Source organism: Amia ocellicauda, chromosome 1, assembly GCF_036373705.1.
Source record: "Amia ocellicauda isolate fAmiCal2 chromosome 1, fAmiCal2.hap1, whole genome shotgun sequence".
NCBI lineage: Eukaryota > Metazoa > Chordata > Actinopteri > Amiiformes > Amiidae > Amia > Amia ocellicauda.
Genome location: NC_089850.1, coordinates 8708997 through 8728341, shown reverse-complemented (window position 1 = coordinate 8728341; position 19345 = coordinate 8708997). Strand labels below are relative to the sequence as shown.

General features: G+C 37.4%; 1 protein-coding gene across 7 annotated transcripts in view; it reads left to right on the top strand.

The window, feature by feature from the left end:
* LOC136759823 (myelin transcription factor 1-like protein) overlaps positions 1-19345 on the top strand; it is a 138661-nt gene that overhangs the window by 102824 nt on the left and 16492 nt on the right. For 4 of the 7 annotated variants that reach the window (XM_066715264.1, XM_066715180.1, XM_066714928.1 and 1 more), the window contains exons 9-17: positions 2213-2320; positions 2985-3196; positions 4056-4306; positions 8977-9201; positions 11755-11876; positions 12300-12362; positions 12850-12918; positions 15786-15848; positions 16910-16993. In XM_066715264.1, coding sequence (XP_066571361.1) covers positions 2213-2320; positions 2985-3196; positions 4056-4306; positions 8977-9201; positions 11755-11876; positions 12300-12362; positions 12850-12918; positions 15786-15848; positions 16910-16993 — 1197 coding nt within the window. The remainder of the gene's footprint in view (positions 1-2212; positions 2321-2984; positions 3197-4055; positions 4307-8976; positions 9202-11754; positions 11877-12299; positions 12363-12849; positions 12919-15785; positions 15849-16909; positions 16994-19345) is intronic. The other 3 variants (XM_066715342.1, XM_066715094.1, XM_066715421.1) reach the window with 2 other exon arrangements.

The following is a 19345-nucleotide window of genomic DNA, read 5'->3' as shown; positions in this document are numbered from 1 at the left end:
AAGATGTTTTAGCATTTTTGTTGTTTGTTTGCTTTTTTTGCTTTGGAATTTTATATTTTAATTTTTTAAATAATTTGAAACAGGGACATTGTAAGTGCTCTAGGGTCTAGGATTTAGCTTCTGAGTTTCTCTTATATGACATCAGTAGATACCATAACCAATTATGTTTAAACACTTTAACAAATGCTATCACTACCTGAAAATATTGACGTGGTCTTCTCATTGTTAACATCGTCCTGAAGCATATAACGTTGACTGCATTGTTTTTGTTTTGTTTGTTATTGAAGTCAATTAAATTATTTTCCAACCTTGTAAAAAAGTCGATCAATGTTATGTATAAGGGGTGCTTATATATCGTTGATTTATGGTACCTACTCACTTTGCTCAAGACAAGCCCCAGAGTTCTAGTATCTAGTGGCTCTAGAGAACCGTCACAATGTTTGTGTTTAAAAAGTGATGAAGCAAACAAATGCTACAAAATCTTAATACTAACAAGAAAATGTAGTGCCTTAACGTCAATATCTCAGATCGAAAGTTAGGATTGCAGGACTGAGCTTAGATCTTTAGTCCAATTCTCGTCTTTAGAAATGTGTTTTATCATAAAATCAATTAAAAGTTGGTGTTTCCTAGTGGTGCGGCCTGGAACTGGCTGAGTGATCCACAGTTGGCTATACTCCAAGTCTGTAAAGGATTTCTTTGGCTTGCCGCACAGCAGCAACCTCTGTGACTTGGAGGGTGCCTGCAAACCCACAGTGTTACCACTCTGTCTCTCTTTGGACTCTCAGCAAAGATGTGACCCAAAAATGCAGAATGTATGTATCCTGTCTACATCTTGTCCACATGTTAGTAGGGGGGAGACAAGATGATCAGCTAAGTGGCAATTCCAAATTAATTCCACCCCCCAACCCCGCAAGTAAGAAAATGATTAACACAAAGCAAGTAGGTAATTTTGTGGCCCAATTTAATAAACAGAACTTATTGAAATCAGTGAAAAACAAAATCAGTGAAAGCCTCTATATGCTCATCAAGTGCTCAGGTGTTGGCAGACCTGCCCTGGCACTTAAGAGTGAGCCAAGTGCACTGATGTAACAAGTTTCAGGGAGACTTGTCACACTTAGCAGATGCTGTGGGGATGTGGCATATCACTTGCCATTAACACTTCCCTGAAATGCTGGAATGAGCGTGCGGAGCAGACCTCGGAAGTCTCAAGTGCCCCCTGCAGATCACAGGGCTGCTACTGATTGGCACTAGGTGTCTGCATTTACCCCCTACTCTCTCGCATTCCATCAGCAGTTGCTTTAGGCGATGATATATAGAACGTCTCCTCTGGGACGCGCAGTGAAATTACAGTTGTTGGAAGCAATAAGGGAAAACTGAGGTAAAAAGAGGAAAACTGTGTACCTTTGTATCTCTTCCTGCTATTGTCATGGAAACCCAGCTAATTGACAGTCATCTTCAGGAGTCACACATGCCTTCTGTCAGCTGTCACAGATGCACGCTAGGTTTGTTGGACGGCGCCTAGTTTGAGAAAAAGTTAGGGCTGGACAGATCAATTTCATTTTATTTTTTAACAAAACACCACACAAAGCCTGCACAATTCCATAGGAGATGAAAGGAAGGCATTCTGGGATGCTTATAAGCTCAGCGGGGATAGGCAGATAGTCTGTCCTTTTCTGTCTTAGAGCTGTGGAGACTTTCCCTCTTTGAAGGACCGCAGTGTTCACTGGATAGAATTCTCCAAAGCCCAGAAGCTGAAATCTGAAAAGCCTTTTTATTGTAATTAGCAACTGAAGCCAGTGGGGTTTTTGGTTTGGTTTGGTTTTGTTATGGGTTCTTTTTTAGAGATGAGATTAGGAATCTATATAACAGAAAGACACAGAAGAAAAAATGTATTTATGATCAATGCAAGATCTTGATATAAATTATCTACTGAGAGACTCACGTTGATAACGTCTTCGATTTTTCCTCATTGCATTCAATGTATCATATGCTTTTGTCCTTCAAGCTCATGCCTGTCTGCTTGTAGGACTGATATCTTGTCTCTGTATAGCACAGTATACACACCCATATAAACAAGGGTTACTGTATTCTGAGAGAATGAGAGTCCTTTAGAAGCTTTAATGTGTGGTGTATTATAAAATGTAATTGAGTAAGCACTGTGCTGTAGTCCTTCCTTTGGCGACGCAATTCAATTGTGCTAATGGTGTTGCAGCCTCTCTGGGTGTCCCATTGCTGCTGCAGAGAAGTTGGCTAAAGCTCAAGAAAAGCATCAAACCTGTGATGGAACAAAATCTAACCAGGCTTCAGACCGTGTTTTAAGGTATCGAATCAACTATCCCTTGCGCATTTGCTTGTTTCCGAACAGAAGTCAGCTATGCCTTTTGCATTTATATCAGAATAATAACAGTATCATGCTATATTTAATCTTTTGCAGTAAGTTCCATAATGTTAATGTTGCACTAAGTGTAATTAATGTTTATTTATGTTTGTCCAGCATTTTTTATTTAATTATTATGATTATTGTGATAATGATGATTATTATTATTATTATTATTATTATTATTATTATTATTAGTAGTAGTAGTAGTAGTAGTAGTAGTAGTAGTAGTAGTAGTAGTAATAATAGTAATTATATTATTATTACCACCAGCAGTAGTAGTAAAAGTAGAGAAGAGACTGGTCTGTTGTAGAAATTGTTGTCATGTCATACTGCATCTTGTCTAACTTTCATGAATCTATATGATATGTTTCAAACACATTAAACTATCCACACTAGACACATATACTTACAAAATATTTGAATTGGATAACCTAGGCTGGAATGCCAAAGCTTTGTCCAGCTCCCCCAATGGGAATATTTGCCAAAAACTCCCCAAAACACTGGACAGTTTCTAGACGTGAAGCGTCTGCAAGTTGGAAACGTACAATACTAGAACAATGCTCATGGTTCTACACAATGTGTACTCCCATGGTTTATTTTTCAGGCCTATGTGCTTTGTAAAACAGCTGGAAATCCCACAGTATGGTTACAAAAATAATGTCTCCACAACAACACCTCGCTCCAATCTGGCAAAGGAGCTAGAGAAATATTCCAAGACTACCTTTGATTACAACAGTTACGACAACCACGTCTATGGGAAACGAGCCATCGCCCCCAAGGTCCAAGGCAGGGATGGATCCCCCAAAGGATACGATGGTATGAACCCCTATATTCATATATTTATATATTTTATACATGGATTACCTGCTAGGATTGCAATGTTTTTTACACATAAGAATCACTTATTTGTCTCTACACTTGGGAAAAGGTGACTAGTTGACACCTTATTTCCCACCCTTTTTTAATTCAAGATAAAGTAATAAGGCATCATAATGCCTGAAGTCAATAGTTACTACAGTGTTTTTAGAAACAGGGAAATACAAAAGCACCATGATATGATTATATTACAAACAATAGCTACAAAAACACTCTGTTAAGGTAGCTAATGGTGAAAGTGTTCTCATAATAACTGATGATTATATAATCTAAATAATGGGAATTTTACCTTATTTTTTGGCAAAACAATATTTACTGAATGTACAGTATTTGACATCAGACAGATAGGTAGATAGATTTTCGCATCAAAAGGCAGGCATTACAGTATTACGGTATACGTTCTGCCACTTTTTTAAATCCAACCCAATTTAGTCATTGCTAATCGCATGGGTAGATAGAGCATTTGGCTTTGAATCGAAAACTCACCGTACCTAGAACCTACCGCTTCGAAGCCATGCTTGTGGTTGACATCTGTTGTCACGAAGCACCTCGCTCACCTTCACACAGATCGCATATAGGAGCGCTCAAGATGGAGCAGTTCACATGGTAATTAGTGGAGCCTCGTGGGCGTCTGTGTATAAATGAATAAATCGCTCTCTAAATCCCGTCTACAATGGAACCATCTATCTATCTATCTGTTTCCATGTGTGTACTTTGGGTGGTTTTGGCTGACGAGCAAGCCGTTGACAGCCCTGTGTATGTGTGTGTGTGTGTATGTGTGTTTTGCCTATCCTTGCAGCCAAGCGGTACTGTAAAAACTCCAGTTCAGCCAGCAGCACAACAAGCAGCTATGCTCCCAGCAGCAGCAGCAGCAGCATGAGCTGTGGAGGAGGCAGCAGCGCCAGCAGTACGTGCAGCAAGAGCAGCTTCGACTACACCCACGACATGGAGGCCGCGCACATGGCCGCCACCGCCATCCTCAACCTCTCCACGCGCTGCCGCGAGATGCCGCAGAACCTCTCCACCAAGCCACAGGACCTCTGCTCCAGGGTAAACTCGCTCTTCCACACTCTTACCTCCCTGCGCGCTCAGCATGTGGGCCACACATTTTACTCTCCAGATTTTTGGGGTTGTTTTGTTTCTTTTTAATGATGGATTGCTCCACATCCACTGGAAGGACCCCCTAGGCCACAGTGGCAGATGATTGATTCTGATTGGGAGGGGTGTGTTTGCGTGTGCGTGTGCATGTGCGTGTGTATGTGTGAACAGTGATGGTATTCTTCTTTGATTTTGGATTTCATCCTAACTTACCATGTTAGTGTTTTTTTCCAATTAACCATAGAGGAAGATACATTTAAGCCAAATATTATTTATGGCTTCCTGAATGCAGAACTTTTTTCAAATTTTATTTTTCCTGGAATCAGATACAGGAGCTCTTTTCATTGCTGATGTTGAGAGAGTAATAATGATAGATAAGCCAGACAGGGTTCTAGACTTGCATCCAGTTCAAAAAGATTGCCATTACTGTATTTTAGCTATCAAGCTAAGATGATAAATATATACATATTTTTTATTTCAAATCAGATCTGAATATCAGCAGGAAGTAAGGAATCGCAGCAGCATGCAATGAGCCAAATATGTCATTTATAAAAGATAAAGGAGCCTATCCCTGTATTATCAGTCAAAATGAGCTGATCCTGTAAATGTAAAACAGCATACAAATGGCCGTACTGTATTGATGTTGACAGCATTGTTCTGGGAAAGATAATTTTGCTTTCACTAAGCATAATGCTGTATATGAAACAGTAGGAGCTGCCTTAAGCAAGGAATCTCCTCTTCCTACCGACTCTTTGCACTTCTGTTATTATTCTGTCACTGTTCTCCAGAGAAGGGAGCTCTGCCATATAATCAAGAACGCAGAAGCCTCAGAAATTGAATTTGCATTCGCCTTTTTTTTTGTCGTCTGTGCCTACAAGAGGTGCGTTTCCTATCCTTTTGGTGTTGTATGCAACACTGTTGAAAAGCATTGGACTAAAATGATCCTTTAAAAGGGTATTTAAAGAAAAGAAACTGGATTTTGTTACAAGACTGGGGACCTTTAAAGTAATTAAGGATGACACTTATGTTTCCTCTTCAGGACCACATCAGTTAAGGCTGCATACATTCAATGTCCCCTTGTTAATTCCCAGGCTGGGCAAGGGAATTTCCTCTGCCATCAGTGCCCTTGTCTATCAGCTGGAGCTGTGGAGCTGAGGAGCTCTGCTAGTCCCTTGCTGTGTTTTTATTTTTCTTCTAATTAAATATGATGTATCTTCCTTCCGCACAGGAAGACTGTCTTCTCGGGAGCATTCGTGTGTGCTACTTCAGGATAACAGAAAGAATCAGACTTTCTCCCTCCCCCTACATACTGCGATTTAAAACAAGATTAATAAAATTAAAGCCAGTTAGGGTATCGGTGTGCTCACATTTTAGTAGCAGTTTTGTTTGTTTTCAGCCATTTTGATATTAATCAATCCAAATAAAATAAGGGGGTCATGGGGCTAAATTATTTTACTGAGAAAATGTCTGTGTTGGTATGAGGGGAAGAATATTTCTAAATGAAATATGTTTTCTTGTTGGCGTATGTGAATTCAGTGGTGCAGAATACTTTACTAAACATTCCCTTCTGTTCATTTTCAATATGGGACAAAAACAATGCCTGCCATGTTAATTACACATTTATTAGTGAAAAACTGAATTTCTTAATGAAGGAAAGTGCTTAGATAAAACCATGGACCTATTTTATGGATAGTGTACACCTGACATAGCCACTATATATACTAAATGATTTATAAAAGCACAAATTCTCCAGTTTGTTTAGAATAAGGGCCTGATACACTCGAGATCCTAAATCCTGCAGGTTATATATGACTTCACACGGCCATTGAGCAGATACCTGGGAAAACCGGTTAACTTGTTCTAGTTAAGCAAAACAAACTGTCAATCCAAGGTTAGGTGGCATGAGAACCAGAAGAGCTCGACTCGCACTAAGACCAGGCTTCATCGAGACAGCTTTGAAGATGTCTACCAAGTGTCCCGCTTTACATGTGACTCTTCTGTCTTCTTAAAAGTAGTGCTAGTGACATTATGAACCCATACAAAATATGAGTGAATGCAGGTTTTTTTTATGAGAAACGGGTTTTACCATATGGGCCCATGTTGCAACAGAGTTAGATTTCTTAACCTGCTTCTGAACCACAAATTAGTAATAATCAGTCAAGTGCAATGAGAAAGTGAAAGCGCACTGCTGTCATTGGCCAGAGCATTAACATGAAACAAATCCAAATCCCTTTACCATTTTATTGGGAGTGGCAGGGGGGGCTTCTTCCTTTCACAGTCGATGTTTTCACCTACACATTTAAAAAAATTATATATATATATATATATATATATATATATATATATGCTTGGCTTTACAAAACCTTCTCATCTTATAAACAAAGGGAAAAAATAAATGCTGCCTTGAAAGCTGCTTGCTGGTAATGCTGCTGATTTGGATTATTTTGATACAGTTGGTTTTCCCAAGATGTAAAACGAAGCTTGTTTTAATGTCAATTAACACATTTACCCGAGATGCTAGAGCTCAATAAGCCTGTGCTGTAAAGGCAGGGATATAAGCCTGAACTTTTTCACATGGGTCGAAAAAGCATAAAAAAGAGGTTTCTATGTAATTAGCCCTTGAGAGTTAACCAGATCTTAAGAGTACAGACTGCACCATCCCGAACTGTAAAAAAAATCAGCTGTTAATGCAGAAACAGTCTTATTAGCCAGTGTCTATGCACTGCATTGCTGGTAGCTGCTCTGCATGTATATCACTAATTGGCTCATTAGCATCAGTTGACTGGAATGGGCTTTCACCTGTGGGACCAGTTGAATCTCTATCCCTCTGAAGACCAGTGACTGAAAGTAATGTGTATCAGAGTGCATTTCAAGGTCCAGCTGAGATTTGCTACGAGGCCCACAGCCTAATTCCAGAGTAGCTGGGATTCTGTATTACAGGAAATTCTATCACAACTTGCACACACGATTAGCTTTCAAATGCAGCAGTGTCAGCTCAGGGAAGTCGAAAGTGCAGAGGCAGTCACTGGACAAGATAGTTTTAGCTTAACTTCCATCTTTGAGGGAGCCCCGTTCCTGGGCTTGAAGACAAAATAAAAAAAGCAGCTTAGGAAAGCCACAAGGAAATTACAAATGAAGGCACAGCAGCTGACTCTACTAAGATAAATGACTAAGATACTAATGGGTGGTGTTCCAAGTCTAAAGCATAGCTGTATTAACAGAGCTTGATATTAATTGCTAGGTCGGTACCAGTACAGGATTTGAGCAGTTCGCAGGCTGTGAGTGTATCGTATTTTCTCAGGAATTCAATGTGGGGTTGCCATTTTAAGCTGTGACTTTCAGAGCTGTAGCCCTCTGCAGCGATATGCACAAATCCACTTCACAGTTAACTAGATATGGATCTATTCAGCTGTAATGAAAGAAAAAAAAAAAAGTGCCCTGGGGATAGTCACATGCAATCACATTTAAGAGGGCTTTCCTTGGCTGAAGGGGCTTCTCTGTCCATCTCCTCAGGCCCTGTTAGATTAATTTGTTTTGGCGGAGTAACTGCAGCGGCATGCTTCTCTGCTGGAATGTGATTGAGAGAAAAGGAGAGGGAACCTTAAGAGAGAGGTATCAGATATATATTCGTTAGCCAGCAAATTAAGGGAGAGTGCTTCGTTAGTTTGTTGCATCATGTCACCTTCCCTTTTATTGCAATTCTTTGCTGAAATAGCCGAGGTGCAACTGCAGTAAGGCGAGGCCAGTCTTCTGCGCACCTCCTGCTGTCAACTCGAGCCCCCGGCCGCTTTGGAGCGTGTTGCCATTCGTGCTGTTGTTCGAAGAGATCCCAATCAAGATCACCAGACTCGTCTTACTTTGAAGGAAGCCCTCCAGAGAGAAGAGAGACCTAGACAGCTGAGTTGAAAGAGAAGTGCTACTAAACTATTCCAAATTTCAGTGCGGGCTCCAAATCCGTTTCTCTCTTTGCTCGCCAAATTAGGGGTGTTGAATTCCTAAAGCGGTCTGCCTGAGAACTTGTAAACATGTAGCTCAGACTGCCTTTTGATTTTTGGCAGCACAAAAGCCTGAAGCAGATGTGAAAAAAAAACAAAAAAAACAGTGAAACAGTTATCTCAAAATGGGCACAATGGAGCCTTTAATGCTGAAGGATCGATGCTTATTCCTTGCTCGGCTCTACCTGCTCTCCCTGCGCCACTCGAGGAGAGAATGACCTCTTTTTAAGGACAGCCTGCTGGTCGTCTAGAGCTTTGCTGCAGTGGTGTAATTTTTGTAATATGGCCTCGCAGTCTAAAAGCTCTTCTTAATGCAGAAGCTGGAGCTGCAGTGAAATGCAGCTGCTTCCTATGTTATTCTCTCCCAGATTTGTATTCCATGTCAGAGTGTAGTCCCATGACTATTTTAGACGTTCTCAGCCCAGCCCTATGGCTATAAATTGCTTCTTCTTCTTCCTCTACATTTATTTTTTTTAATTTTGCAGTTCAAATTTAACCCACACAGATTGCTAGCTGAGCTTGGAATGGGTTAAGCTGCCAGGGCTGTCGGTGTATAGCACAGTGCATTAAGAGGATGTGGAACAGCTGGGAACTTAAAGATAATACGGTTTGTTCTCTCTTTGTCAGAACCCTGATATTGAAGTGGATGAGAATGGCACGCTGGATCTGAGCATGAACAAGCAGCGAGGACGTGATGGCAGCTGTGCCATTCTGACACCTCTGGAGCCCATGTCTCCGCAGCGGCAGGCCCTGATGAACAGCAGGTGCTACCAAATGAACGAGACCGACTGCTGGGATCTACCGGTCGACTACACCAAAATAAAAAGGATTGACGAGGATGATGCTAAAGAGGTACTCCACATTAAACTGAAACCGGCTTCTTTCAGCTAAAATTGTGAAAAGGAAGCCTAATACAAAATAAAGAGCAAAGCCACTAGCCTGTTCCGTTGGCTGTTTTATGATCTGGCATAGTAGGGATCCTTTTAGGCAGAGGCGAAACAGCAATTGGGAAGAATGTTTTCAAACTGACAGAGGTCACTAAATCAATGTGGTGCATTTCAAAAGGCTCCAGAAACGCGCTCACCAATTAATTAGCGTGTGCATTTTAATATTCTAATAAGGGCTGTTTAATCTGTATCTCTTTTTTTAACTCTTTGCCTCCTCATTATAGCACCTCGTTCAAAATTGTTGTCAATGGGTACTGAGGAAGAAATTCAGATTAATTGGAAAAGCGTGATATAAAAGGCTTCATTGAAGTACTTTCATGCACAGTAAAAATGCATTTATGTTAATATGCGGCAGGTTTGATTCCCATCACGCGATATTTTGTAATTGTCCCAAAGCTTTGTTGGCCTTTGATTGGAAATGTAAGACATTGTTTCTTCCTTGAATATGCACACAGTGTTTATTAAGTACAGTAGAAACTAGGTAGTAGGGAATTCTGATCCCTTGCATTTTCTCATTCTTTTAGTATGATGTTTTGGCAATATTGTTACAGTTTTATCCACACTGGACTTATTACATTCGATCAGATACAGCCTTAGCCATGTTTAAAACTACAGTAGCCCTTGAAAAAATAAAACAATTGAAAAGTATTGTCCTGTTTTTATATGGCAATGCATAAACATGACATAAAACAAGGATTTACATGTTTTAGAACTACTGTAAAGCCAGCAGACTGCGTTGATTTTTGTTTTATATTACTTGACTGCCACCATGTGGATATTTATTGCAAAAACCTTTCCATGGCATCCCGCTAAGATACCACTTTTAATATATTCTCTAAAATAGGTTTTACCCAAGCAAATGACAGTTCTGGTATGATACAAGCGATTCTAGAAATATCTGAGGATAGGTTAGATATGGAAATGTAATTTAAATTGAGGTAGTGGTACCAATAAAATCAGGTTTCTTGAAAATAGAATTCCAACCTTGAAACAATTAAGAATTTTGTGAAATTAGCTTGGCACAAATTTCACGTTACAACAGATTCAATGGGGACTTTGAGCCAGTCTACATTTTCTCATGTACATCCCATGGTTTACAGATTACATGTGAAGAGTTCAGTTATACATATACCAAAATGGGAATGTATAAAAATATAATAAAAAATAATAAGAAAAGAAAGCAATGCATTAGTTGGTTTTATCCTGAAATGGAGGATTCAAGTCCATATTGGATTAGGGTCTACCCAGAAAGAAGGCTATAAACAATTAAACCATATATTATTTAGTTTAGTTTTGAAATGCAGTCAAGAAAGGATGCCAACAGTAGAAATAATGACAAACATTGAAATAAAAAGATTTACTAAATGTGCATTATATTGCTAGAGTAGTTATAATGGAAACCCATCTTTCAAAGTAAAATATTTTGTAATAATTTACTAATTATATTTTATATTAGCAGCTGCTGAATGTTTCAACCCTTTTATTGATCTTAAAACACTGTATCTTACCCTGTGAAATTCAGATTAATTTTGCAACCCTACAGAACTTTTAAAAAGCCATTATTGAAATGCACAGTTTGACAGCCAGTCGAGGGTCTGCCTATTTGCATGAAAATTGTGTGTATACCATCCTATTGTGTTTAAATTGAAAGCCTTCAAATGCAATGGGGAGACAGACTTGCATGGTTACTGGTGCTGATAATTCAGGTTGAAAAGCCCTGAATAATAATATGATTTTCATTAATGGAAGCTCAAAGGTATTAGCTTAATGGAGACAGTTCACATCTGAACTGGAGATTATCAGTCGTATCAAGAACCAATAAAAGTGGAGTTGTCTGTTTTTATTGTTATAATTAAAAAGAGAAACAATGATGCTGAAATTTAATATAATTTGTTCATCAAGAAAATATAAATACATACCTACATGTATACATATATAAATACTTACTGCAAAATAATTGTTTCTCTGAAATATGTTTTCGTGGGTATTTTCTTGTGATTGCATGGATCAGGTCCATATTTATTTAGCCTTAACTATCATGATTGTTGTATTAGGATGTTCATTTTAATATTACATATAGGTTGATTCAGTATCTACATTTTTCTGTTTTGCTAACATTAGGAGATTGATTTTCCTACCATTCTATTAATGCAGTAAAACATAAAGTGGCCAAAGTTCCCTAAAACCCAAACAAGCTATGTAGGACCAGAAATTGAAGGGTTTATAAGTACTGTCTAATAAATGCCCCTGTCTTTTGAAAGGTTATCCCTGCTTACTTTGCACATTTTTGTTCCCCTTAAGGGTTTTTACAGAAATGGATCGGTGCTACAACTGGTTTCTCGTGTCACCAAAGATCGATCATTCTAGAGGGTAAAACGTAGAAGAAAGTTGCTCTTTCGTGGGCAAACATGAACACACTACTATGCGCTAATTCAAATATTTGTGACTCTGCCTGTAGCCTGAAGACCTAGATCCATTCCAAGACATCTTAGAAGATCGACAGTATCCGGGAGAGGTCACAATTCCTAGTCCGAAGCCAAAATACCCCCAGTGCAAGGAGAGCAAAAAGGACCTGATAACGTAAGGATTTGTGGGTGGTTCCGTTCATGTTTGTTATTTTCTTCTCTCTTTCTCTTTCTCTGTTGTTTTGCTTAAAAGAACAAGCAATCTCTTCACACTACTGCACTTCTAGCATGCTACATATGCAACATTTTTTTCTGGCAACTTTTCATTTGACCTGAAGTTGTTAGCTTTTTTACTGGCTTATTCTTATTGTTTGATGCTTTATACTAAAACAAAACAAAAAACACATCATTCTCATATTATCCTATTCATGTTGCAGCTTCTCCTTTAGGATGTTTTAAAAGCCCCTTTGCAGACAGTGAAGCTAAACTGGAAACAATGAAATAGAGAAAAAAAAACAAAGTTTTTAAATATACTTAATCTTTTGGCTGTTTTTTTTTTTTTTTTTTTTCTTTTTTTCTTTTTTTTTTTTGGTGACAGATGTCCAACACCAGGGTGTGATGGGAGTGGTCATGTGACTGGTAATTACGCCTCACATAGAAGGTGTGACTTCATTTTTTCAAGGTGGATTCTGTCTTATCAATTTATTGTTTTCAGCTTACCTCAACAATGCTGTCAAACGATAGTGATAACTATGCTGAATGTTAACCCTTTGAGTACTAGATGCAAAACAAGCCGTGTAAAAGTAGACGTGCAAGTTCTGTCAAGCGAGGAATCTTTTACTACACCAATCATAAATTAACCATTTTAACCATAACTTGCCCCGGTATGAGTCATTTTCATCATTTTGATTATATTTGAGAAAGAAAAAAGTACTGCATATCTGGAGGACTTTTACATGTAAGTGCCTATTTGAATTGATTGTAATTTAATTATTCAGAGGGTTAACTGTTCTTTTTAATTGGCCTGTATCCTGCACTTGCACCATGGCTTTTTGGCATTTACAGTCTTTTCTTTGTGTATTTTGTCTTGTTGCATTGGTTGCCACTGCAGTCTTAAACTAATTTGAATGTCCTGGTATATTTTCCAGTCTGTCTGGCTGTCCTCTAGCTGACAAAAGTATTCGAAGCATGATGGCTACCAACTCTCAAGAACTCAAGTAAGGCACAAAATAAGTCGTTTGTGTTTTCCTCTGGTAGCATGACACAATATGGAGCACTTTTGTCGAGGTTGGTCGGCATCTCTGTGCCTTGCAGCAAGTCGTAAAGTGACTTTTCCTCTCGCACTTGATTTCTTTTCAAATGTACAGCAGTGGCCGTTGGACTTTAGTTCTGTTTCTGTTTCCATGCCTCGTTGTAGAAAGAGATTTTTGATGCTGAGGTGAACTCTCTTTTCTGTTTACAAACGTTCCCTGCCATGACTTCCAATGAAGAAAATAATTTGTTTTAAATCCCTCTATGACGCACCATATGTTGAAGTGCATTAAACTTCCCTTCGTTCTTTCTCTAAACCCTGGATATGTCTCTTCATCTTCTTAAAAGTACAGTATAACCCATTTATATTTTTTCATTTGAATGATCCTGTGGTGGGGAATAATTAGGTGACACATTAAATGGTGGTATCTGTATATTTCATTCTGCAAGGAAAGTTTGGGGTTTGAATGCTTAGATTAGCACTTTGAAGGAAAACTAAAACCCTGGCAACCCTGGTTATCTGAAAAAAAATTATGATACCCAAATAGAGAGGAACTTAGTCCAATAGCAAGGGACCTCAATGTTGATGTTCCTTAATATCAGGCTAAGCCCCCCCCCCTTTGGGTAGCATTATTGACTTGAAAGATAACCATGCACTGCAGACATTCCAGTTGGGTGAAAGGTAAGGATATTCACTTTGTGAGCAGTTTTTAGTTAATTGCGGATTGTGGTCCTAAATACAGAATGTTTTAATTGTTGATACCTTTGCTTCATGTTTATATTCCTTGTTGACTTTTTCTGAAATCAAAAAGAACAAGGAAAGCATGTATATAGAAAGACTGCGAAACTTAACGTTCTAGATGTAGTAGTCCATGATTGAAAAGTTTCACAGCTTAGCACAAATAATGCATACTAATATAAAATGGGTTTGTGTTTCTTCCTATGTCAAAGTATATATGTATGATTTACAAACCATTTTGTAGCAATGCAGAGATAGGAGGGAGAAAATGTCGAATGGTGAATACAGAACTTTTAATAGATTCTAGACATGGTTGTCTCTACTATTTTTGCACTTTGTATTGTGCTTATATTTTGTAAGTTGCCCTGGATAAGGATGTCTGCTAAGAAAGAAAGAAAGAAAGAAAGAAAGAAAGAAAGAAAGAAAGAAAGAAAGAAAGAAAGAATAATAATAATACTTTTTTATCATTATAAAACAAGGTTTTTCAGGAACAGAGCAAATTAGGCAGAATAACTGCCTAAACAAATTCATTCAGTAATAGGCATATTATTATAGACTTCATATTCTAAAAATATTCCTTTTTATTTGTAAATACAAGAAAATAAAAATTGGTTCAATTTCTCAAATGCAATAGTTTTAATCCTGACAAAAAAAAAACTAAAAACTTTTCTATTCCATTTTTCATATGGAATACAAATTAAATGGCAGCAATGGGGGAGCAAAGTGAAAGTCCGGCTATATTACTAAAGTCCAGTATTATATTTTTAGATCCACAAATGCAGAGCAGCAAAGTGTTTCTACTGACTATTTCCTCTGAGCAACGCATATTTCCCTGAGTGCGTCTATTTCCAAAGATGGAAAAAAAAAACGTTTTATTTAGCTAAGTTACGACTTTCATAAGATACACATAATCATGTCCCTTTTATAAAAGCACCTTGGTGACAGAAGCAACATCTTTTACATACAGGTCTGTCAAAGCAATATGATAACCCTGTCTGAATGCACACGGGCTGTTGTCATCTTCGACTCTGGCTTGTCATTATCACTACAGGACCACAAAGGCGTTGTGATTTCAGTGCTTAGGAGACCCTGATCTCTGCCAATTATACTATATGCTGAAAAATTACCTCCATGACTCCAGGAGGTTTGGTACATCGGTTAGAAATGGTTTTGTGAGAATGTCATATCAATGCTTCTCTAATTGTTGACATTGACATAAATGTAATCCTGTCGGGTATTTAGCAGGTAGATTGTAGACAGTTTACATAAGTCATGCACGGACTTGTGGGTTTATGTTTACGATTCTTGCCAAAGGAGTTGCATCAGATATTTATTTAATTATTTTTATTTTTATTTCCAGCACTATCTTTGTTATGTATTGTATATAATGTAGCTGTTATGAGATAAGGCTTAACAGAAACAGTGCACTAGTTTCACTCCCGCTTAAGGTCTGTAATGCAAACTCTTGTAAAACTTGAGCAAGACATATTCTGGACCTAAAAGATAATTCTAGGACTGTTATATTTCATTCTAACGTGGAGGGGGTGTTTCTATATTCAAGTACCATCTTGATCAATGCGAAAGGTGTAAGGCAATTAAAATGTCTTAAATTAAAGTGGTTATTTATTCAATTTAAGTCCCAGACATGAGTAACAGTTTCTCCAATTGAGTCAATTCATCCAATGATATTGCAAACCTGAACTACATATCCGAGCTTTTGTTTCCAGGAGAAGGTAGGAATGGAGGATCTTTTTTAAGTTATTTTATCAAATTATATTGAAAACAAAAAAAATCTATGAATTTATTTACCAGAACCAGTATATTATTTTTACACATCCTGAATGAAACCATGAAACATAAGGTAAAAATAAGGCAAGAAGAGTTACCTAAAATTAAAACAATTATTCCAATACCTAGGAACAGAAGAACACACACAAAATGTATAGGTATTGGTTTCTTAAGCTTCAGTGATCTGTAACAGAAACGGGACTGATGCCGTTGCAGTAATATGATCTGCTGTTATTGAGTTTAACAGTTCATCATTTATATCTCTCCGCACACTAATAAAATCATGTCTCACGCTTTCAATCCCAGGTGCCCAACTCCTGGTTGTGACGGCTCAGGGCACATCACTGGAAATTATGCTTCACACAGAAGGTAAATGAAATACAGAGTCTTTCTGGGAAGTTCCACTTGAATGTATCTTCCTCAATTAATGATGATGTAACTACGTTGTCATTTGATATATTACCTGGTTACCTTTTAAAGACAATTTGTTGTCCATTAATGTACTAGTAATTTGTTTATTTCATTATTGTATTTTAGTTTATAAAGAATATAAAAATTGCTCCACATAGTAGTTACATTTAATATTCACATATAACCTCAATTAGACAGACGCATTTGTGGGGAGATGCAGTGTGATTGCACTTGTCACTCTACCTAAGCCCCTAAGCGTTTAATTGAATGGGTAAAATCAACTCTTCCCTGTGTCCAAAGCAGGTAGTGATATATAAAATCTGCTTGGCTGTGGATCTTGAAGAAAAAGTTGCGGAACACTGTAACATACTGTAAAGTTGGACATAACCAAATAGATATATTTGAATAAATACAAGATTGATTATTTAAAAATATTTTAATAAGTATCAGTGTTTCTTAATTGTAAGATTAATTAACCTTTCTCATTAGTTGTTTAAAGAATTTAATTGGAGCATTTGTTACTTCGCATCTCTCCATCTTCCCCAAACACCACCTTGGCAGCAAATGTGCCGGCTATGCCACACTGTGGGTTGGTTCTGATGCCTCGTCCACAAGGCCACACCACCGTTTCCTCAGAGAAGCGAGTTCAAGCCAATTCTAAACACAGTATTACACTCCATCCATCAAAGTCTTATTAGGGTTTAGCCAAAGCTCATGAAAGAGAAGATTTTGTGTATATGAGCCTGTTTCTGTGACATCACTAGTTTTCAAACCCCCGACATCAGCGGGCTGTGTGGTTCCAATGCTCAGAGATGGTAACTTGAACTTGAGCGAGGTGTAAACGCATATACCACATATGCATGTATTTTGCTGAGGTTTTAAAACTGGGATTGTTTTTGTACAAGTCAGAAGGGCACCAGATGTCTTCAGTGTAAAGCTTGCTGGAAATGGAAATGTTGCCAATGCACATGCATTACTGGTGATGAGTTAAATGAGTCTTTTTATGTTCACGTCTTAAGTCTATCAGGTTGCCCCAGAGCAAAGAAGAGTGGTATAAAGATAGCACATAGCAAAGAGGACAAAGAGGACCAGGAACCCATTAGGTATGTGGTTTCACGCATGAATATACTAAGTTTTGTTCTCAGAAATGTTTGTTGGCGTTCATTGATTGCCTTTAAATGTTCTGCTGTTCCACATGAAATAATGTATTATCGTTGTTAATTATGGTGTTATTATTATTACGATAAATAAGTTTGTATTACTGTAGTAACAGAAATACTAGTAGTTGGACAGTAATTGTTTTATATATTTTTTGAAATCAGTTTAATTCTTGACTCAGATCAGACAAACACAATGTTCCCAAACAGTTACAGTATTTCCCTCCTGTTTTACTTTAATATAGCGCTGAGCTGGTCAGTTTGACTGATTTAATTTGAATTACTCTCTGTTCCTGAATGCACTGTGCATAGCCGTTCTTGACCCGTTATTAAATATAAACACAAATCAAGTTCAAGTCGCAATCTCTACTTCGCCTGTCTACAGTCCTTCATGTGCTTGAAAAACACACACATTGTATAGCATTACAAGTGTCTTCTTACAACTGTAGTCAGATTGAGTGCACACTGAGAGTGATTACCCCGCAAATAAACACTTGTTTCATTTATTTGTTTTGCCTGTGCATTGTAACCGTTTAAAAAAGAAAAAAAAAATGCTTCGATGTTATTTATATCAATATCAATCATTTTAATGTTTTATGTTCATATTTCCATTTAAATACCCTACTCAATTTCTGCTAGTTTTATTTGATCATTTGCCTTTCATTATTACCACAGCTTTTAAAGAGCTATAAAATTAGCGGTTTTGGCTCTTGTTGGTAGTTCAATATGTCGGTTCTTCTAGGGCCCGATATTCAAACGTCGTGCAATTTCCACTCAAAATGTGTGCCGAACGAAATAAATATGTGACTTGGCCAAAAAAGGAGAGCTATTCAAACATGGCGCAAATCTTTGCACGACATTGGAATTTAGATTTTTTTTCCTGTGTCATGCAAACCTATTTGCGCATTGCAAACTCGCCTGCGCCACTCCACAGTGCGGTTATTCCCATTGTTTGAACAGTTTTGTGCAATTATTGGATGAATGCGCAGCACAAATATCGTACAAACACTGGTATATTCAGTCTAATTAAGGCTTTCACGCAATTCAAATTTGATTGTGCTATGTGTATGTTTAATGTCAGCCCGGAATACATTTGCATCTCATGTTTCCAATTATTGAGTCCATATGTTAATAAGCCACGGCTTTAAAGGAACAGGACTCTGCAGATGGATACATTAAAATTATATATATACTGTTTGTGTGAAAATAACTGAACGTAAAACATGACAGTGGCCTCTGTCCAGCATACTGTTTTAACTTATCCATCTGCAGAGTCCTGTTCCTGTAATTATTATATATCCTTTTTGATTTCCATAAGTAAGCTTGTTTTTATCTTTTTGAAAATATAGTGCTTACAGTGCACAAAGGGGATGGTTTGTTTATTTATTATACTTAAGCGTTGTTATTAATTTCAGTCCAATTATTATTATTATTATTATTATTATTATTATTATTATTATTATTATGGTTATTAAGTTATTGTTTTTGATTTCTTACATTTAGTTTGGCTGAATTCGATTAATGATCCACTCTAACTGAATATCAGTGAGTTACTTTTCCTTGCATTGTCATACATTTACTAGGAGTCAACGTTCCCTGAACAGTGTTATTGAAACGCAATTCTAATTAAGAGAAGCTGTGTAAAAGCCCTATTAATCGCTGTTTAATCGCCATTCGTTCTCATTTAACTTCAGGAAATACATACATATATATATATATATATATATATATATATATATAATTTCAAAAATAAGAGAAATACATCAAATAAATTACAGCCCACAACGACGGGCTCACAGCACTGTTCCTTAACCACTGTGCTAACAGATATTAGTATTAAAGCATGAAACCTGTTTGAACAACCAACTGTCTTGATTAGTTGTATATAACTCCATTACTGTACTGGAATTAGTCACAAATAAATATATACATTAGGAAATAAGAAGAAATAAGAACAAATGTGTGTGTGTATGTGCGTATATATATATATATATATATATATATATATATATACAGTACTGTGCAAAAGTTTTAGGCAGGTTTGAAAAAATGCTGTATAGTAAGAATGCTTTCAAAAATAGACTTGTTAATAGATTATATTTATCAATTAACTAAAGGCAAAGTGAGTGAACAGAAGAAAAATCTACATCAAATCAATATTTGGTGTGACCACCCTTTGCCTTCGAAACAGCATCAGTTCTTCTAGGTACACTTGCACACAGTCAGGGATTTTGTAGGCATATAATCAGGTGTATGATTAAACAATTATACCAAACAGGTGCTAATGATCATCAATTC